Source organism: Branchiostoma lanceolatum, chromosome 17, assembly GCF_035083965.1.
Source record: "Branchiostoma lanceolatum isolate klBraLanc5 chromosome 17, klBraLanc5.hap2, whole genome shotgun sequence".
NCBI classification, from domain to species: Eukaryota; Metazoa; Chordata; class Leptocardii; order Amphioxiformes; family Branchiostomatidae; genus Branchiostoma; species Branchiostoma lanceolatum.
The window spans coordinates 17822231-17844279 of record NC_089738.1 but is presented as its reverse complement, the minus strand read 5'-3'; the positions used below and the strand labels follow the sequence as shown (position 1 = coordinate 17844279).

The 22049-nt window shown below is 44.5% G+C and overlaps 3 protein-coding genes across 3 annotated transcripts; 1 reads left to right on the top strand and 2 right to left on the bottom strand.

The window, feature by feature from the left end:
• Positions 1-944: 944 nt before the first annotated feature.
• LOC136422497 (serine/threonine-protein kinase PLK2-like) lies at positions 945-16073 on the bottom strand. Its single transcript, XM_066410268.1, has 14 exons — positions 15542-16073; positions 12794-12901; positions 12167-12283; positions 11761-11978; positions 11362-11457; positions 10307-10505; positions 9592-9863; positions 9023-9081; positions 8504-8641; positions 4562-4648; positions 4007-4175; positions 3355-3490; positions 2502-2627; positions 945-2090 (listed from the first exon to the last, which is right to left on the bottom strand). The coding sequence occupies exons 1-14, from the start codon at positions 15806-15808 to the stop codon at positions 1881-1883; spliced, it is 2202 nt and encodes a 733-aa protein (XP_066266365.1). The 5' UTR covers positions 15809-16073; the 3' UTR covers positions 945-1880.
• A 1831-nt stretch (positions 16074-17904) lies between these two features.
• Positions 17905-20015, top strand: LOC136422679 (sushi, von Willebrand factor type A, EGF and pentraxin domain-containing protein 1-like). The gene is made up of 3 exons (XM_066410505.1): positions 17905-18044; positions 18650-18836; positions 19737-20015. Exons 1-3 carry the CDS (start codon positions 17984-17986, stop codon positions 19750-19752), a joined length of 264 nt encoding a protein of 87 aa, XP_066266602.1. The 5' UTR covers positions 17905-17983; the 3' UTR covers positions 19753-20015.
• Positions 20016-20315: 300 nt separating this feature from the next.
• On the bottom strand, positions 20316-21843 carry LOC136422678 (monocarboxylate transporter 12-like). Its single transcript, XM_066410504.1, has 2 exons — positions 21582-21843; positions 20316-21130 (listed from the first exon to the last, which is right to left on the bottom strand). The coding sequence occupies exons 1-2, from the start codon at positions 21742-21744 to the stop codon at positions 20856-20858; spliced, it is 438 nt and encodes a 145-aa protein (XP_066266601.1). The 5' UTR covers positions 21745-21843; the 3' UTR covers positions 20316-20855.
• Between the last annotated feature and the right edge of the window lie 206 nt (positions 21844-22049).

Sequence of the window (22049 nt, the reverse complement as noted above, 5' to 3'; positions counted from 1 at the left end):
CCTTGGCTCAGCGTTGGGACGCTTTGAGACAGAGAGGCCCAGATTCGGGGGTTTCCCGAAAAAGTCGTTTGGCAAAATCGGACTGTTCTATAAGATAGACATTAGGGGTGAGCATGTGGTTTCAACATTTGTGTATTTGTCTGCGAGACTATTCATAACATTCACTAATTTAACAGGTGTGTTGGACTAGACCAAAATGTACACCTAGCCAAATACCGTAGAGGAAAAGACATAATTCTTTTGTTTATCTAGAAAATTATAACATATACACTACCCCTCGAAATGTCAAGCAATGGTTTTATCCAACATTCATTTGTCAAGGTTGTGTTCCCACTGGACCGAGGGACTTCCCCGAAAAGCTAGGCGAGGTTTCAGGAACCGCCTACAGGTTCCGCTTTTCCCACAGGTGGCCATTGTGTCATCGAGTGACCTCGGGTTAACCGCAGCCAACCGCAAGGTATGATAAGAACGCCTTGTTTGTACAGGATATTCTATTCCCCGATGTTAAGATTAGGGCGGTTAAATATGTTGTTTCTCTTTTTGGTTAAAAAAGACTGCCGAAGTCTTGAAAATGTGCGATGCTTAGATAGACGCTAGAAATAATTACCGATGATAATTCATCGTGTTGTATTATTACAGCCAGTATGTAACGTTACCCATCTGAGTATGGGGCTGAACATTGTAACGTGCTCGAAGCACCTCTTCAAACAGGGGACCCCCATTTTACGCCTCTTCCGAAAGACGGTGCAGCTCCAACAAGGATACCCACCCCGGATTCGAACCGGGGTCTCCTAGTTACCAACTAGTTGGAAACAGGAGACACAACTGTGAAGCCACTACCTGAAATATCATATCACTAAAAAAAAGAATAGAAAATAAAAAAATTAGACGAATATGAGAACACAAGAAACGTGTATGAGACATATCATAAACCACAGAGCATGTTGGCTTTTAATATCTTTTATTTCTCAAATTCATTAACTTATAAATACGAGTACAGTAGGAGCGTGGAAAATATCTAAGAACAAGCAGCAACTTCCACACGAAGTAGACAGGAACTGTTGAAATATTCGTATTTGCTGCCGTAGTTTTTCATTTCTATTTTGAGATTGTAATAAATAAATTAAACGTCATTGTCGTAACATTGCACGTACACACTACAAGTGGGCACTTTGCTTCTCATGGCTCAGCCATGCACTCTGGCGGCTTGTATACAAATTGCAGCAATATTATTTCATTGTTAGATTACATCATTGCAACAATTTAATGTTATTTCATCTTAACACGCTTTCTATTCGATTGTCTTTTCAATTTTCTCAAAGTTGCAAAGGCTTCGACAATGTCATTGAAAAATACTGTACAGAAATAGCAGCTTAGATTGATTGTCGAACGCGCATTCATGTCGGGCGACTTGTGGCGTTTGCGTCTTACTCTTGTTTCCTTAACATATCCGATTTCTCTGTTAACATTCAGTTGCAACAATGCGTGAAACATTTTTGCACTTGTGAGGGAACGACAAAGAAATCTATTTGTTTCGCGATATTGTCGCTATCATTGCCACAAAATTTCATAAGTTAGCTAATTTGCATACTTGGCAAGAGTCTGCTGCTATGCGACACTCCGTTGAACTCCCCATGGTTACAAACAAGAGTCTCCAAGAGTTTTGTCCAAGAGTTGACAAAACCCTGTCTCCCCAAAAATGGTTGCTATGCGACACTCCATTTCCATGGTTACAAGTTTCTCTCCAAGTTGGCAATACCCTGTCTCCCCGGGCATGGTTGCTATGCGACACTTCAATTCCATGGTTACAGGTTTCTCTACAAGTTGGGAGCACCCTGTCTCCCCAGGCATGGTTGCTTTGCGACGCTCCGTTCCCATGGTTACAGGAGCCTTTCCATGGCGACGACCTTCCTGAGCATGGCGCGTGTGTACGTCATCCTCTCCCGCATCTCCACCGGACAGCCCGAGTGCGCAAGCGAGACCAGGCGGTACGTACTGCTCATGCGCTGCTGGTTGACGTACGTCAGCACGTAGTCCTCGGGGTCACTGCAGGTCAAGATCACCTTCACGTGGTCGTCTACAAAGTTGATCTGAACAAAAAAAGACAAGTAAGATTTTCACTGGCCATGGGAGAAAAGCGTTTGACCTGGGCACGGTGCTAATCGGAAAACGTTCAGAAGAGTTGACTTTAAATGTAGAATAATGACGATGCAAATATGCAAAATCTCCGACGCTTTTAAAGTCAAACAAGTCTATATATATGTCTAAACGTCTGCCGAAAATGGTGAAGACACATTGCCAGTACCTCAAACTGTTAGGCATGAAAAACTGCAACTTTATCCTTCAGTTTAGGGGTCAAATGGTGACATTGGAGGGAAAAACATTAAAGATGATAAAAATAGGCCTTAAAAAGCACCAGGTATCATGGAAAATCGTTTTCAGCGTATGCCTAAGTCATGGTTATTGGCCATCTTAAATCCAAGACGTCTTATGAGACTCACCTGTAAGGTGTTGCAGTTGAGGATCATGACGATGGCCCGGTCGGTTCGGAACCACCTGGTGACGTAGGGGACACGCTCCACGCCGAAATCTCGCGAGACTACGCTGCTGTGCGGCATGTCTCCGCCCTGTTCGCATGAGAGGAACATGCATGTTTAAAACCTTATCTAATTATCAGTTATGAGTATAGTAGCAGAAAGCGCCATGTTCATATAGTTAATAGTACCAATGAGGCATCAGAAAGTTGTTTCTTCACTGTCATCAAACATAAATTGAAGTAGTCACGAAGTTTTTTCGCAACCATTTACTGTAAGGTTTTTGTAATCTCCAGGTAGCTATAGATCTAATCGGTGGCAAGGCATTATCCAAAGTGCCAACCAGTATACAAAATTGGCAATCTTTTTAGTGGTTTCATTTTTTTTCTTTGCACGCTCGCATCAGTTTTGAGGTGCCCAGAGAATGCCATCCATATAATCAAATCAGTATGGTCTAAAAGTCATCAAATTTGAAGATCAGGCAAAGCCGTTGGTCAGTTGGCCTTATATTTGGTTAGATAATACCGGAGCTGATCAGTCGAAAATTTGGGCTAGTCTAATTTTGGTGTTGGAAATTTGCAGTTCAACTTTGATGATTTCTTGGCAAAGACTAAATCTGATCAGTCTAGAATTGTGGCATGTCCAATTTTTGAGATGGAATTTTGCAGTTCAATTTCGATTCAGAATTTCTTCTTCCATCACAGAGGACCTTTTAAGTCAAAAATGAAGTTGAAATTGAAGTCTAGTGTAATTTTCAAGCAAAAGTCTCATGTAGTCGTTTGATCTCCACAAATGAGTTATAACGCAGGCAGAGCCTCACCTTGATGAGTCTGTCCTCCATGTATCGCGAGAAGTAGTCGAGCAGCGTGAGCGCGGTCTTCAGGTGCGCAGGCGCACTGGCGGCAGTAAAGATGGCGATGCGTCCCCCAGACTGCGCAGGGTAGTACTGCATCGTCCTACAGTGACGTGAAACAGTTTAAGTGTATATGTTATTAATCTTATTGCATAAACTTATTCAATATGGACCAGGCATTCTTGGTGCTATCGGATCTCAGAGAGCTTAGGCTTCAAATTTGAACCTTGTATTTTAAAAGCTGACAAAATAATTAAGGAAGCTGAAAGAAGACAACCCTTGTCAATTTTCTCACAGACGTTTCGGCCACTTTCAGCGGCCTTCATCAGGGGTCTATGAACTCTGTTACTACTACTTACCGCAAGGTGGCGCTGCGGTAAAGAGAATGGGGTCCCAAACGTGACTAAATCCTTAACCACCCCGTCTCTGAAGATAATGTGACAATGCTATACAAGACAGTTAAGAAATTTTGCGCTATAGGGTCCTAGAAGTGTGAAAGGCTACTTTTTGTCTGGACAGGGTTCAATGAGGTAAAAATGTTCCCAAAAGTGCGGAAGGATACCTTTTGTCCGGACGAAGTGTGATGAGGTATAAAGTTCCCAAAAGTGCGGAAGGATACCTTTTGTCCGGACAGAGTGTGATGAGGCTGGCGTCGTTGAGCAGCAGTCCCACGCTGTTGTCGGACAGCTGGTAGCCGAAGCCGTACCGGTTGGAGTAGTCCACCCACTTCGGCACCCACGTCACCTTTCCCCGAGGACCCGACCACTGGGGCGGCTTCTGGTTGTCCGCTGGATGAGGGGGAGAAGGGAGAGTTGTCAGAAGGAATGTTCTATGTTTCTTCATGAAAAATGTAACTGTTTCCAAACGACTCACCGAATCTTAGACTAGATCGATGTTCTCCTTTAGAATGACCGACCTAATTGCACAACGACCTTGTGATGTAAGCAATAGTTCAAAAGTCATTGGAAGTCGGCATCGTGCCCTGCCCCAGTACAGTGAAACATTTTGCTTTCACCAGATTCTTTGTTAACAAAATTACTCGGAAAGTTGAGCTTTAAGAATCAGCTTTTGTTGGGTAGGCCCTTTTCTAAAGAAAAACGATCAAATTTTGACCGAGATCTGCATTCAGAGAATAGTAAAATGTGTAGAAAGGAATCATTGAGAAATACATTACCAGTCGGCATGTTGTCCACACACGTGGTGAGCGCCTGCAGCATCTTCCTGGTGGCCCAGCGGTCACACCGGGACCCCACAGCAGCGCCTGGAGCAAACACGTGTGCTTTTTATGGGTTTGTGTTGTTACTTATTGATAGACATTTGATACCATCTTCAAACTATTCTACATTCCTTGCTGTAGCATCATAAGCTAACAGTAGACACTACCAGTTGTTATTTTTAAGAAAGTTGCTTGCTTGTTTTGGTTATAGATGGGCATTTAGTAGTATTTCCTCTAGGGAACACGTGTATATTTATTGGTTTGTGTCGTTACTTATTAATGGACATCTGATACCATTTTCAAACTATTCTACATTCCTTGCTGTAGCATCATAAGCTTACAGTAGACACTACCAGTTCTTTTCAGACCTTGTTTGCTTGTTTTTACTTTTTGATGGGCATTTATTAGTTTTTTCTCTTTCGTCTAGTCGTAAACAAAAACTACACAATACAAAATTTACTCAAGCAACTGGATAGATTGTGTAAATAGTCAGACGTTTCAGGTAGCATCCACTACCTTTCGTCAGTATTATTACCTGGACGTCTAGACCTAACCTTCATAGACCTAAAACCTACTGTCACAATGTTTAAAACGAATACTATAATGAAAGCTCATCTGTGTTGGTAGTAATCATAATACAATGCTAAACTTTCTTCCAACACTAAGGTATTCACGGATCGAATTTTCGACGACCACTGTCGCCTTCTTCAGGATCAATAATGACCAATCACTGCCGAACGTAAACTCGCGAGAGTTAAGGACACGTGACTTTATTGACACGTGTCATTGCGGATACGTGACGTCAGCAATTGGTCAAACGTGCCAGAAAGTTTATAACGCCCACTGTCTCTGTTGAGTGACGGCTGGAGTGCCCTGATGTATATGGCCTCCTTTATACCTCTCATAAAGTAGTCCTGCTCAGTGTCCAGTATTCTGACTTTGTCCAGCGAGACGGTATGGCCCGGAGATTCAATGTGGATGTGTTGAGAGACTTCAGACGAATGCGAGCTGGGGCGTTTGTGTTCAAGGAATCTGGTTCTCAACGAGCGTTCTGTCTCACCGATGTAGAATTCTTCGCAAGTCCCTTATCTAGTGGTTCCCTGACACGGAATGTGGTACACTACGCCGCACTTCTCTTCTCTAGGGGTTTTGTCCTTCGGCGCCACGAGAAGCTGTCGCAGTGTGTTCGTAGGTTTGAAGCAGGTGGAGATCCCGTGTGAAGCAAATATTCTGCGTAGGGGTTCTGAGACGGTCTTGATGTACGGAAGGGTGATGCGTCCTTTGTCCCTCTCTCTTGTCCCCGGGTTCCTGTTGTTCTGTTGAGGGGGCTTTGGTGCGACGGTCGCCTTGTCTATGGCCCACCTACGTTTCAACCTTCACTGCAAACATCACGAAGTCACACCAGCGAGCCTCAAGCTGTCAAGTTCCGTGAAAGGTGAGAAAGCCAAAAGTATCCTTAGACGAACCGAAAAGCAGCTTCTTAACGTCAGAATCGGCCAAACTGTGCAGAAACTCAACGTTCTCAACAAGGAAAAGACGCGCTTGGAGTCGGCGTTAGACAACTCACTCCCAGCGGAGCTCTCATCTGATCTGAGGTCCCGAATTCAGAACTCACAAATTCGAGAACACGAACTGAGCAAATCACGACAACAAAACAAATTCTCCCGTCTTTGCCAGACTAAAAAGGAACACAACAACAATTCCATTGCATCTGAGTGCATGAGAAAATGGGTGAAAAACTGCTCTGATAGAATCCTCAGCGACCCCGAACTCTCCGTTTTGGCTAAAGGACTGAACTACGCCGCTGCAAAACCCGACATTCCCGTCGTCCATATTGTTGCACAGACAGAATCTGTGTGTCGCAAGCTTCCTGAAATAGAAGCAAATACCCTGCGTTGTAAAGTGAACTCTGTACTCAATCGCCCAAAACGACCCGAAGACAACCTCCCGAAAGAAGAACGAGAAGCTCTTCGTTCTCTAAAACGGGACAAAAGCATCACCATCCTACCCGCCGATAAGGGACGCTCGGTAGTTGTCTTGAATAAGACGGATTACCATAAGAAGTGTAGAGACCTGCTGGACGACGCCGCAACGTACCACAAGCTAGGAAAAAGAGACCCTACCACTAGATACAAGAAAGAACTGGTTTCCGTCCTGCAAGACATCGAGAAGGAAGGAGGGATCAACTATATCACCTACCGACGACTGTACCCTACAACCGAAACACCACCGAAATTCTATGGTTTACCAAAGATACACAAACCCGACACACCACTGAGGCCAATCGTTAGCAGCATTGGTTCCATCACTTACAACAGTGCCAGATTCCTTGCGGACACTCTGTCACCACTGGTCGGGAAATCGGAACATCATATCGTGAATTCTCAACAGTTTGCAGAACTCATCAAACACCGCAGAGTGGAAGAAGACGAAGAACTCTGCTCCTTTGACGTGGTATCACTGTTCACATCCGTTCCTGTGAACAAAGCCCTGGACATCATCCTGCGAAGACTACAAGAGGACTCCACACTACCACAGCGTTCCACAATGTCACCTACCCAGGTCGTCAATCTATTGAAAGTCTGTTTGGATTGCACATACTTTCTGTACGATGGAAGCTTCTATCAACAGATACATGGGGCAGCTATGGGTTCACCTGTGTCCCCCATAGTATGCAACTTGTACATGGAACACTTAGAACAACTCGCCATATCTACAGCTCCGCACCCTCCCCTCTGGTGGTTCCGGTACGTCGACGACACCCACACCAAACTCAAGAAAGCCCACGCACAGGAATTCATAGACCATCTCAACTCTCTGGACCCCGACATCAAATTCACATCGGAGAAAGAACAAGACAGAACCCTCCCCTTCCTCGACACTCTCACCACGATCCAAGACGACGGTTCACTACGTCTGAGCATCTACCGGAAACCCACTCACACAGACCAATACCTCAACTTCAGATCCAACCATCCTCTGGAACACAAACTTGGGGTCGTGAAGACGTTACTCCACAGAGCTGACACGATCATAACGGATCCACACGACAGAGAGACAGAGAAACAACACATCAAACAGGCACTGAAGGACTGCGGGTACCCTAAGTGGGCCATAGACAAGGCGACCGTCGCACCAAAGCCCCCTCAACAGAACAACAGGAACCCGGGGACAAGAGAGAGGGACAAAGGACGCATCACCCTTCCGTACATCAAGACCGTCTCAGAACCCCTACGCAGAATATTTGCTTCACACGGGATCTCCACCTGCTTCAAACCTACGAACACACTGCGACAGCTTCTCGTGGCGCCGAAGGACAAAACCCCTAGAGAAGAGAAGTGCGGCGTAGTGTACCACATTCCGTGTCAGGGAACCACTAGACAAGGGACTTGCGAAGAATTCTACATCGGTGAGACAGAACGCTCGTTGAGAACCAGATTCCTTGAACACAAACGCCCCAGCTCGCATTCGTCTGAAGTCTCTCAACACATCCACATTGAATCTCCGGGCCATACCGTCTCGCTGGACAAAGTCAGAATACTGGACACTGAGCAGGACTACTTTATGAGAGGTATAAAGGAGGCCATATACATCAGGGCACTCCAGCCGTCACTCAACAGAGACAGTGGGCGTTATAAACTTTCTGGCACGTTTGACCAATTGCTGACGTCACGTATCCGCAATGACACGTGTCAATAAAGTCACGTGTCCTTAACTCTCGCGAGTTTACGTTCGGCAGTGATTGGTCATTATTGATCCTGAAGAAGGCGACAGTGGTCGTCGAAAATTCGATCCGTGAATACCTTAGTGTTGGAAGAAAGTTTAGCATTGTATTATAAAACGAATACTGTTGTAATAAAGACATCGAAAACAATGGCGTGACGTCACACGTGACGCTACCTGCAGTGACAGTTGTGGAGGAATCGAACGGTCGTGGGGAGGGCGGGCAGGCATACGTGGCGACCGCTGATTGGATGGCGCGCTTGACGTCACCTCCTACGTCAGACCTTGGAGTTGTCGGAGTTTGTTCATCGTCATCTGGGAGGGGACAGACTTTATTACGTCTTCTCCACATGCATGCAACTAGAAAAAAACTACACGCAATGCTTTGCATATAAAAATGGCAAGGATGAAAATTTAATAGAGTTATTCGAAAACCGAATGGCATTTGGGTTGGCCGAAGTATGTCATTCGAATAGGGTGTAACAGCAATTTTGCAAACATTTCCAAAGGATTTGGAATATACGGTCCATACAAACGCAGCGAAGCATGCATGCATGCATGTACGTATTGCATGATTCGCGTTTTGAAAATGATATTTCATGTACTGAAAAAAAAAACACCAAATGCAACATGTAAAAAAAATCTATTTTATGTGTGCCAACATTCCCATGTGTGCAGTAGTGTTAGTACTGTTACCTGTATTGCGAGGTTGGGCGTTGTCGTCGTCGTCGTCTGTGGAAGCTGTACATGTCCATCTGAAAGATAAAGGAAAATGGATTTTTATTTCATTAAGGTACAGTGCAATTCGTGCGGAGACTCAGCTTAGCAGTTTTGAGCACCCCATAGTTGACAACACAAATATAAGAAATGCAATAATATCCACAATAATGTAGATATAAACCGTACGGAGGCGGCAAATATAGATCTAGAGCTATCATTGGCTTAATTCATCTCTCACTATTGAGAGATGGACTAAGTGAAACACTAAGAAAAACAGAAAACCGAGAAGGGTGAGGAAAACTGTTTACCAGATCTTCTGTGATACCGGTACACCCCAACGGTCAAATAGTTAGACTAAGGCATAGATGAACGAGGCTGTTGAGAAATAATTGGGCACATGAACATACCCCCTACTAGGTGTAACTGCCATGTTAGAAAACTTTTACCAGATCTTCTTCTGCATGTGGTACTCCAACAGCCAAATAGTTAGACTAAGTCTAAGGCATAGATGAATGAAACAGTTGAGAAATAGTACATTTACATACCCTCTGCTAGGTGTGACTGCCATGTTCGAAAACGCTGCCGCCACTCTGTTAACCCGAGCTGCATCTTTTTCTCTCTTCTCCACACGAGGAGTGGCTTCTTTCCCTTTCACCGCAGGGTTGGGGGTTGTCGTCACAGTTGAGGAGGGAGTTTTGGTCTTCTTGTTCAAGTTGTTGCATCTCTGCATTGTCGCCAGTTTGGGCGCTATGGGTTTGGTGGGGAACTTGGGTTCTACTGTACAGGCGGTGGGGGGAAGCCGGGTCGGGACGAACTCCTGTAACGTAACACAGAGTTAAAGTTAAAGTCCCGGGTTCCAATCCCCTAATACCACTGATATTGTGCCCTTGGGAAAGGCACTTTACACCACTTTCCTCACTCCACCCAGGTGTAAAAACGGGTATATTATGTATGGGTCACGACACCAGCTAGCAATAGCTACCTGTGTCCCACTTGTACTGTACTATTGCAATTCTAATAAAGTGAAATAGATAAAAAGATAATACCTTAATTTTCAACCATGTCCTCTGCCTTTGATTATCTATTTGATTTTTTTATCTATTTGTTTATTTTACCTTACGATCTTTAGACCCCTTACAAAACAAAGAAATAAGGATACAAAAGAAAATTTCTCAAAATGAACTTAGCAAATCATACATTCACAATAGTAGCAACCATCGAACTTAGAAATTATTTCATACAAATGTTTTCGAGTCTTACCTTCGTTAAGAAGCCGTGCTCTATGACCCCATCTAAGGTCAGTCTCTGCAGGGGGTCCTTACAGAGCAGCGCGCGCAGGAGCGCCTTGGATGACGTCACGAGGCGCGGGGGCATGACGTACTGCACCTCCAGGATGCGCGCGTACGTGTCCTTCAGGGTGGCCGTCTCGAACGGGGGCTTCCCGGTCAGCATCGTGTAACTAGGGAAACATTGAAAAGAAATAAATAAATACAGTCGAACCTGTATAAGTGACCACCTCTACAGAAGGACTACCTGGCCATTGCAATTGATATAGTCGTTTGTGTCTCGAATGGGGGCTTACCGGTCAGCATGGTGTAGCTGGGGGAGAAGGAAAGATGTCTGTTAAAAAGGGGGTATTGTTGTCAGTTAGTGTGTTTGTTTGTTTGTAGTCGTGTGTGTCTCGAACGGGGGCATCCCGGTCAGCATCGTGTAACTGGAGGAGAGGACAACATTTCTGTTAAAATGGAGGTATTACTAGTGTGTTTGTTTGTTTGTTTGTTTGTTTGTAGTCGTGTGTGTCTCGAACGGAGGCTTCCCGGTCAGCATCATGTAGCTAGAGAACGAGGGAACATGTAATTACACCACGGAAGGAACTGTAAGTAATTAATGGGTTTAGAAAAAGATAGGAAAATATTGAGAACTTTACAGGGTCATTTTAAATTTGAAGTTTTGACGATTTTCATAGCCAAAGGACACCCTATTGGTAGTCCTCTGTTTAATTTTGCTTAAATTCTTGATGTGGAGTAACTTAAAAGTTTCCCCATGATTGTTCAAATGGCTTCCAGATCTCACCACGTCATAATGTATGTGTATGTAGGAAGATACTTGTAATATTGATACATGATGGGTTCCTTTTCAAAGTACCGCACGGATACAAAACATTCGTCATATAATTATCATGCAAGTTTCTTGCTAAACATCCTATCGCAAAAAGATAAGGTCTTCAAACTATGTCATCAACCATATCCCATTTCTACTTTGTGTGGGCTTGATGTTGTGAAGAAGAAGAAAACTAGCAAAAGAAGCCGACTTACATGGCACATCCCATCGCCCACATGTCGGCCGCGAACCCGTGGCCTTTCTTCTGTAGAACCTCCGGAGCGATGTAGTTCGGAGTGCCGCAGATGGTTCTGAGGAGAACAGTAAATGCGACTAGTTTAATTTAATAGCAAGATAAAACAGCTATCAGAAAACGCCGTGGTCGTAGCAGCATATTGAGGAACTGAACACCTGTAAAAACATATCTTGAAGAATGCTTTGAAAATTCTTGAATCCGGACGAGAATAACAGATAGTGGAAACTCATTTTCAAGTGTCTTACCGTTCTGTCTCTCTCTCTGTCTCTCGATCGGTGGGGTTAGGCGATTCGAACACCCTGCCATTACGCCACACGACACCATACAAGGTTATTTCTGGACCGTCCCTAGTTCCTACCTTCGCTTCTCCTCTCCCTCCTCCACGTTTGTGGCCAGCCCGAAGTCTCCGATCTTCACGTCCATGTTCTCCGTCAGAAAGAAGTTCCCGAGCTTCAGGTCACGGTGCACGATCCCCAGGCGGTGCAGGTACTTCACGCCCTCGGCCACCTGACGCAGGTAGTACCGGACCTCGGGCTCCGTCAGGGACTTGCGGTGCCGGATGATGTTAGCGAGGCACTACAAAAGGTACACAATGCACAGAATTATCATCATCGCAACAAGAAGTTGCCGAGGTCGCGATGCGTGATCCCTGTACGGTGGAGGTACCGCACGCCCTCGGCCACCTGTGGCAGGTAGTACCAGTAAAGAACCTCGGGTCACACAGTACCAAGAGGTTTATACAGCCAGATTAATAGCGGACTTACCTTTCTGTTGCAGTTCTCCAGAATGATGTAGATGTTCTGTTCGTCCTCGAAGCTGTGGTGGAACGCGACGACATGGCGGTGCAGCAGCGTGCGGTGCAGCGCCACCTCGCGGTCGATCTGGAACGACAGCAACCAGGTCAAGGTGTCTTTTTCAGTTCAATCATATTACGTTGCAATGTTATTTTTGTTCTCTACTGTCACTTTGTATGGCTTTGTATGTTTTGATTGTAATGTGTAAATATGAATGTGTAGATCACAGAAAGAAAAGCCTCTTATGAGGCTAATTGTGGACATGAATAAAACTCAAAAGCCAAACGTGGACAACATCCTTAAATCTTCGTCAAGCCAAGCAAGAGGATATTACGGCTTTTCCAAAAGTACATGTTGATTTACGTTGAGTTGGAACATGCTATCGTTATGGCTATATTTTAAACGTTGAATATCAATACTGTGTAATCAGAGTTTTGGTAATTTCACGATACAGTAAAACTGTGTACGTACATATGCAATCACGCATCATGGAGTTTGTTGATTCTTTTTGCTACCGGTGAAAGAATAGTTTTCTACCATTGAAATATAGCGTCTTCTACATACATTTTATATTTCTTACATTACATAATTTCTCACCTTCTCCCTCTGTGCTGGTTTCGCAACTCGAGTCTTGGGAATGACCTTCCCCGCAAACAAAACATTTGTAGACGTGTCTCTCAACTCAAAACACTTGGCAAAACCACCCTGAAACAGACGGACAAATTAAAGATCAGTTCCTGACAGTGATTGTTGTACGGAAGTTCCGTGTCGAGGTTCAGCGGTGCAGAGGTCTGTTCCCCATTTCTAGGTGACAGCAGAACACAGTCTATATTGTGTAGCCGCGGGGTTCTGTCTGAGTAGAACAGGTCTCACCTGAAGGATGTGTAAGGTTAGTCTCAAAGCAGGTGTAAAGATTTGGCTCATTTTCGTTGCTTTTCACTTGTTTTTGCAACATTTGGAACTCTTTTTTTAGTATTTTACGTTTCAATTAGGAGAGGGCGAGTTGTCCTTTGGAACTGAAAGGCGAACCGTTAAAAGATTCAACACTAGCAAAGACTAGTGAATGTTTCAAAAAGAGGCCTACAACACCGAGAAAGACACGGGTCCTTACATCTGCTTGGAGACTAGTTCAGCGGTACAGAAATCTGTTGCCCACTTCTAGCCTCCGATGCAGACTCAACCCGGCTGTTTTCTTTTCCAAGTTATTGTTTTTATACTATTATATTTCTTTCTTATAAATATATAATAGTATAAAAACAATAACTTGAAAAAGAAAACAGCCGGGTTGAGTCTGCATCGGAGGCTAGCCCACTTCTAGGTGACAGCAGAACACGGCCTGTATTGTGTAGCCGCGGGGTTCTGTCTGAGCGGAACAGGTCTCATATCTCTACTAGGATGTGTAAGGTTACCGGGGTTTTCCTGTGCTGTATACCGGACAAGTGGATACATGTACCTTCTGTACTAGCCTCTTTAGCAGACTTACATACTGACATATAATGACCTGGTATACACTCAGAAAACAGCAAATACAAAACTATCCGTCAAGCCGTTCTTGAGCTATCTTGGTGACCAACAGAGAAACTGCCAAAAATATAACCTGGCGAAGCTAAAAACAATGCCTAATTCGCACGTCCACTAAAGGAGCCTATTTTGTCCAAAAACGTGGTGCTGGGCTACATTGAGTAGGACTGTAGTAGGTAATATGTCCCTTGAGCCAGTTTGTGAAAGGAAAACTTAACGCTGCAGAGTTCAAAGTGAAAACAAACATAATAATATAATAATATCAGGTGTATTTGCAGCCAGTGCCACAGGCAGGCACCCAATGTGTAGGGTAATGAGGCTGTTTAACGTGTTCGAGGCACCTCCTCGAGCACGGGACCCCCGTTTTACGTCCCTCCCGGAAGACGATTTCGTAGAAAGCTTCGTGAGGCTACAGCAATCCGGACGTCCTTGGTTGGTCTCCCATCCAAGCACTGTCATACACTGGGTTTACTGACTTTTAAAATCGTCTTCCGGGAGGGACGTAAAACGGGGGTCCCGTAAAACAAGGGAATGAGACAATCAGAAAACAGTTTACTGCGAAAATATGGCGTGTTATTAATTAAGAGTAAAAAAAAAATGTAGCCTGAACTCAATCAAGCTCCTGTAACGGCTCGCCGCCCTGTAACCGCATAGCCGCGGGGAGGGGAGAGAAATCCCTGGACAGCTGGAGTTTGCGTTATGCAGACTAAAAAAAATGGAGCATAAAATTTTCACAAATTTTCAATCAGGAAGTTTGTTGACATTCCCACCTGACACCGGGTCTATATTTAAACCGTTTGATGATCAACCTTGATCTCATTCCCACCTGCGGCACGCTGACCTGAATTCCTTACTCATGTCGTTATAACTGAAAGTGCTTTTGTCACGCTTTCATCTTGCACAAAAACAGGAAGTCACAGGAATATAACATTACAGGGGCTGGCGTCACTGGCAGACAAACGGTTTGTACATAGGAACACTTGCGCCAGTGGTGATTTCGTTATGATAACGTAACGGAGTTTGGACTATCTAAAGCATTTTACGCACTGACATAGGTTAAAATCAGGAACACTTTCCTTAGATCGTTCAAGCTAAGATTGTGTGAGACGCAGCTTAACTCACCAAACACGCGCACTGTATTCAAACTATAAAAAAAGTCCCGATTGTATTTCTACATGGCTTTTCAAAAACCTTTCTTAAACAAGCTTGATCATTACGGTCCTGCCAGAAAGCGAACTCGACAATTCCATAGACCGATGTTGTTTCTATTCTAAGGATCTGTGGTAGACTCATGACATTACAGGATCAGCGGGAAATAGCTGACGGAAAAACAACGCCATGACAGTCTGGTCAAGTCAAAACAAGATAAGGGTCTCTTAACTTCATTTAGAGCAACACTTGGAGTTACATGGATATTCAGCTAGATACACAGTAGGTAATATATGAGTGGCCGCTGCCGTGTGCCAACACAGTCGGTACAACACCAAAAGAGGGCATGCTTTGTGATATATGCTGACGTGATAATAAAGGGGCAGTATTGATATCAAAATTAGTGATCTATCCCGGAAAAGGTACACACTTTCCCCAGAAGCCACGAGCTCTAAGTCTCTTTTAAAGTTTTCTTTTACTATACAAAACCTCCCCAAAAGCTTTGTCTTTTTGATCATGTACGCAGCATCCCCCACCAGCCAGGTCTTTTTTCTGTGGCGTCATGTGAATTGTATACCAAAAAGATTTGGACACGCAGCGCTTTGTGATTTATGATATATAATAAAGGGACAGATTATGTTTAAGGGACAGTATTAAAGGAGTGTTGGTACGTACCCTCCCCAACAGACGCAGCCTGTTGTAGGTCCGACCGGACTCCGAGTCGGCAATGGTGGCTGGTACCTCCACCTGAACCTTCTTACTCCCTCCGTTGTTGTTTCCGCTGCCGCTACCGTCTTTCTTCTTCCCGTCGTTCCCATCTACATGTACCTTAAAGTTCTGCACATGAGCGGCGACGATTTGCGGGGCCCGAGAGAGCAGCATAGCGGCGCTTTCCGGCAGGGTCTTCGGCGCGAGGTTACTGGGCGTCTGAAGCCATGGCATCCGGGGTACGGTCGGGGTAACGACGTCGGCTGGAAGTCTGGTTGAACGTTTAAATCTCCCGCCGGGTCTGACAAAGAACTGAATGTTCTCTCTAACTATTTCTTGAGTACTTCTCGCTTAAAACTACACACTGGGGATCTTATAAACCAGATTGTACCTCGAAGAAGCGAAAATAAGAGGTCAAGAAATCGGGAAACGAACAGAAGACAGCAAAACGCAGAAGGAAGCTCCGCTCGCGACGGTTTTTCAGCGGGAAATTCCAGGACTCCAGAATCACCGGCTAGTCGAACCCACGTGACGACAATCAGGACAGTCTTCCGGAAGTCGCCTTAGCAGCAGGAAAAGACTTGACAAGAACATGTTTTAATCAACTCCACAACAATACAGAGTACAGAAACAAATGTTTTTAGCCGATGATAGTAGAATACAATTCTAACATTTTTTCTATCAAGTTCAGCTTATTAGAGAGTGTTGCAAAGTCATATCTGGCCCAATTTGTGGGCTAATTCACAAATCTTTCCTCCTGATTTTTGACAGATTGAATTAAAGGCCTTCTTGGCAGGTATCCATGCCGTGATGTCATCAGTTTTGGGGCAAGGTCGCGTGGGAGTGACGACACACTTCCGCAATCTCCAAGCAGAAGTGCGACGTCACCTTTTCTAGGACGTCAAAGTTGCGGCTTATTTTTCACCAGACGTCTTGCCCTGAATGCGTCCAAACAAGCGATAAGACGTCCAAACAAAGCCGAAAAGTAGGCAAAGCTCGTACATTTGCTTGTAGATTAGCGCCCCCCCCACTTTTTTTTACCGCGGTGTGACTATTAAAAAGTCGTCTGACACAGAAACAGGCCTGTTTTTCTTTCGAACAAGTGGGGCACGACAAGCCGTGACGTACAGGGGTATCGGGTTTCAGGTGCGGGCCACTCAAACAAACGCCTACGTAGGGAAAATACTGTTCCATTGTTACAGCATAGCTGACAGCTGAGTAAAAGCACAGTTTGGATACACAACTTTTAAAAGGGTCATGTTGGCACGAGATTCTGTCGCCGCGGTCGTTGTGTCCTTATAAGGGATGGACTAGGAGGAATATTGCAGGAGCGGGAGAGGGGTCCTTTAACTTTGTTTTGGCGTATTAGTCGACTAGCTCATCTTACGTTTTCCTAACAGTGGCAATATAGAATGAGCAACTGATTGAGAACTATATTCCATTTTTTCAAGATCTAGATGTTCTGTATCTTCCCTTGTTTCGGTGGCCTACAGCAATGTATCTAGATCTGCTGACTTCGACGTCTCAGAACGGTCATACTGAGGCATATGAATGAATGAATGTTTTATTTTCGTGTCCTGCGGCTCAATAAAGTCGCCCAGCCCATACGGACTTATAGGACACCAATTGAATACATAAACTTGACATAGGAGTGTTGGTAGAGGTACAGTAATGAATGATGATATTCAGAAATAAAGCATATTGTGGTGTAATAGTTAGAAAGTTTGCGCTAGATTCAAGAGGTTCCATGTTCAAACCCCTGACAGGTCCCGATGCAGTGCCCTTGCCTTGGGGAATGCACTTTGTTATCTTTCGAGGATGAAATACGTCCATTTCACATACTTAAAAAGGAAAGGGATCTCGAACCAGTTTAGCTCAAATGAACTCAATGAACAGATGAGCTAATCTTCCACTGGTCGTGACAGAGAAGACAGACGCTATGTACAGTATTTACAGGTTCATTGTACCGGGGACATTCCCCTAGCTCTTTTCGACAAGCACAATGAACAGTGGACCACGGCTTAACGTCCCGTCCTAAGAACTGCGACCCTTTCCGGTAGCGTGCATGTCGGGTGAGCGACACAGCCGGGATCGAACCCGGGGCTTCTATATAGTGCCAGAGGCAAGATCGCTAACCACTGGACTACGCACTTCAAATTTTGCCGCACATGGTCGTATTTTCACGTCTAACTGGCGATTTTCGGCGTGTGCATGACGTCACATTGATTAGCCTTCCTTGCGCTCGCTTGAGGTCAATACCTCCGGTCCAATCTCAGGAAATGTCGCCTGTCCTACTGGTCAGCTGTGTGGTTCCCATGGCCTTGAGATACAGTATACACATTGCAGCACTCGCAACAATACCCACACATACTTCACAGTATTCTGTACTCAACACAACAGACGGTAAAGATGTGGACATATGCGTTCCTCTTGATCACGGCTGTGGTCATCTGGCCGTCTTCGTCACAAGGTATGTTTCATACAGATCTGATTATTCAGCACATTTATTTAGTTTAATAGTATAGTAAAAGATGCCAAAGGACGAAGTGAAAAAGTTGTGCTAGTGACTTATCGTGCAAGTAACACAATAAATTTGCAGCCGACTAGTTAATTAATGAGCTAACACTCCTCTAACTCACTAAAACACTAGTAAGAGGATCTTCAAAACCCTTACTAGTCATTTAATGAGCTAGCATTCCTCTAACTCATTAAATCACTAATAAGGGAATCTTCAAATTACTTACTAGTAATACTTTTCCGAACTAACTAAATGGGCTAAATAGCTTGAGCTTTTCATACGTCTATGTCATTGCCGAAATCGTAACAGATCTGAAGCGTCTGGCGTCGCTTGTTAATGTTATCTCCATGAAAAATAGAGATATAGTTTTGGGTGTGTCCGTCTGTCTGTTTGTGTTTCCAAAATACTCCAGTCAGCATAACTCAAGAACCTCTTGATGGATTATGATGAGATTTGGTATGTGGGTGGGTGTTGTCAAGCCGAACATCAAGGTCGATTTTGGGCCCCCTGGTATATGACCTTGTTCAATTTGTATCATGCTTTAATTTCTTTTTCAGACGTGAACCAAGGCACATGCGGCCCGCCAATAACTCACTTTGCCTGGCCGAACTGCTTCCCTCCGTACTACCACGGGACCGTGTGTACGTTCCGCTGCTGGTCGGGGTACGTGCCGGCATCCTTCTTCACCTCAAGCACCTGTCTGCCCAACGGTGTCTGGTCTGGAGGGGCCTTCATCTGTCAGCCGTGAGTATGCACCTATTTATTTTATTCACCAAGTTGTATTATTTCAGCCAGTAGGTACCCATGTGAGTAATGAGGCTGTTGTAACGCACTCGAGGCACCTCCTCGAACACGGGACCCCCATGTTTCGTCTCTTCCGAAAGACAGTGCAGCTCCGACAAGGATACCCTTCCCGGGATTCGATCCGGGGTCTCCCGGATCCAACTAATTGGAAACAGGAGGCTCAACTGCGAAGCCGCTACCAATTGAGCTACAGCTAGTACAGGGACATTTACCTCCGTGAAAACGGTGTTTTCGGTGCCGTTGGTCTGTATGTGTGTGCGTGAGTTTTGTTTGTGTGTCTGTGTGTAGGTGTATGTATGTATGTATGTGTGCGTGCGTGCGGTTTGTGTGTGTGTGTGTAGTTGTATGTGTGTGTTCGTGCGCATGTGTCTGTGCGTGTGACTATGTAAGTCTGTTTGTGTGAATGTGTTTGTTTCTCTCTCACTGTGTCTGTGTGTGAGTGTGTGTGTATGTATGTGTGTTTGTTTGTGGACGGCATAACTCAAAGGTAGTGGATAGACCCGTATTATATTCGGTATATGGGTAGGTGTCGTCAAAGCAAAGGTTAAGTTCAAATATGACCCCCTGTCCACTATCTATGGTACTGTAGTAGAATTCTCGGTTTTCATATCTTTCACTTTACGATGGAAGGATCAAATATGGCAGTTTTCCACTTCGCGACGCCAGAAGTTCAGTTTCCAAACGTTTTTGTCAGGTTTAAATTGGAACTGCAATACTAGAGTTTGAAATACAGTATGGTTGGTGTGAAAAAAAACTTCGGTCTATGTCAGAGAAAAACCTTATCAATCCCTTAAACTTTGACTTCGGTATTTCTAAAAGTGATATATTTTTCTCTCCCAGGATCATAGGAAAGTGAACCGGGTTGACAAGCGACCCCTGGCGGAAAGGGTGAGGAATCGCAACCATGGTCCGTGCTGAATAAAGTTTTACCAAGGACATGTGTTTCGTCTTACAGTTTTCGTGCGTGTCATCTACTAAGTTGCAGGACAAAAACAAATGTGCACTGTTCAACAAAATCTTAAGTGGTTTTATGTTTAATTGTGACATCAATAAGAATATTCAATACACGAGTATTTCCATGATTTCGTTTTTGAAGTAAATAAATAATTTAACCATCTACACATGCTTAAGAGAATACCTGATTTGTCTTTGAACAGTCTGATAATGATGAGTCAGCAAAGTCGTATTCTTAAGTAACATTGGTCATTTTCATTTCCGTGTGGCGTCATGGAATAGCTTTTCCCTCGATTACAAGAGTCGGTAACAACTAACAAGGCAGCAGCAATCGGAAATAAGCATTTCCATGGTTCCAATTGCGCATGTGCATACGAGATGCACTGTAGACAATATGTCAATGGTGAAGGCCCCGATGCATGAACAACCAGATCTGGACACGCATTAAGAACGGTCTGGACAAGTTGTTTACACGTTGGGGGCTTTCAATTTTGACATACTACCCCAAATTCATCTCGCTGCGCATGCGCAGTTGGAACACTGAAGATGCCTACATATTGTACGTGCTCAGCAAGAAAACAACAACAAGAAAACGCCAAATAGCAGTTACTCAAGCAACTGGATACTTGAATTGGAAACGGTGAGACCTTTCAGGTAGCATCCACTACATTTCGTCAGTGACACTGAGCAAGATCTGTCACGGCAAGTTGGACTACCTAAAATTTGTCTTCACCTTATTTAGCATATCAATTCATAGTTCGTGGTTAAAAACCTGCTGTTTGAAAGGTCTTGTTCAGTGTCACTGACGAAAGGTAGTAGATGTTACCTGAAAAGTCTGACCGTTTCCAAATTCTATCCGGTTTCTTGAGTAACTGCTATTTGGCGTATCTTATTACCTGGATGTCTAACCTTCATTGACAAAACAAGACAAGACCGCACATTTCAGAGCCTGCTCTGAATGATAAGTTAAACACTGACTGAAGCCAGAAGAGTACACAGAAGACGTTACACCGTTGTCTCGTGTACAAGAAACGGGACCTTGCAGTTTCTCATATCCTCAGTTAACCTAGAAGTCTCTTCTAAGCCCTTTTCTGTCCCGGACGCGTCAAGGTCATCGGAAATGTTCAAGGTCATCGGGCATCTTTCGTGATCGCCCCGGGCATGCGCAGTTCTGGTTAGATGGACCTCCACTGACGTCATGAGCAGCACGCTGCAGAAGGCAGCACTTCCGGCCACGTAGAACGACACGTTGTAGTTTCCGGTCACGTCATACAAATAACCTGTTGACGCGGGAAAATATAAAATTATATTAAGCCAGATACAGATGATAGCAGAAATGGCATTGAGGTTTTAAAACTACTGTAGTGGCAAAATACTAACAATGTATGGAACATTTAAAAACATGATTAGCATCAGAAAAGATGTACACAAGAACTACTGAAGTGATATGCTTAACTTTTAATATGCGAGAAGTGATTTGCCTTTTTGACTCAAGGCAACATACAAGAAAGAGAGGTTTCACCCACAAACTGATTTGAGGGCTTAATCGTCCCTCTCTTTGTTGCACATTTTTATGTCGTGTTTTCTTTTACAACACATGTTTTACATGCAGACAGGGCTACCCAACCTAGCAAAATAGTATTCTTAAGGGAACGCGTTTCAGAGGTTTGAGACATCGCTCATCATGGAATAACTGATCTAATCAAAAAGTGTGTTGGGTACGTTCTTTACCTGCGATTGGAGGTCCGAACAGCGTTGGGAACCCTCCCAGGCCGAAGAGCAGCCCGAGTGCGCTGGCCAGTCGTTTCACGCCGCAGAACTCCGCCAGGAACACCGCCGTTTGGGTCGTGTAGCACCCGGCAAACACCCCGAAACACAGGCAGCACACCACCATGGCCGGGTACGACTTCGCTACAGGCAAGCACACCAGACTCAGACTGAATCCAAGTAGACATACAATGTAGCCACGCAGGCGAATGAACAGACCTAGATCAGAAAGCCATCCGTACGCTATTCTTGAGAGTCCATCACCGATACCGATGATAGAAATCAAGAAAGCGGCGCTCTGGGCATCTATCCCGACATGCCTTGCGTGGGCGACGAGATGCACGTACGGAATAAAGTTAGCAAAGAACAAGAAAAGATTCGAAAAGGTAAAAATCACAAAAATCGGCGTTTTAAAGAGGGAAAAGTCAAATA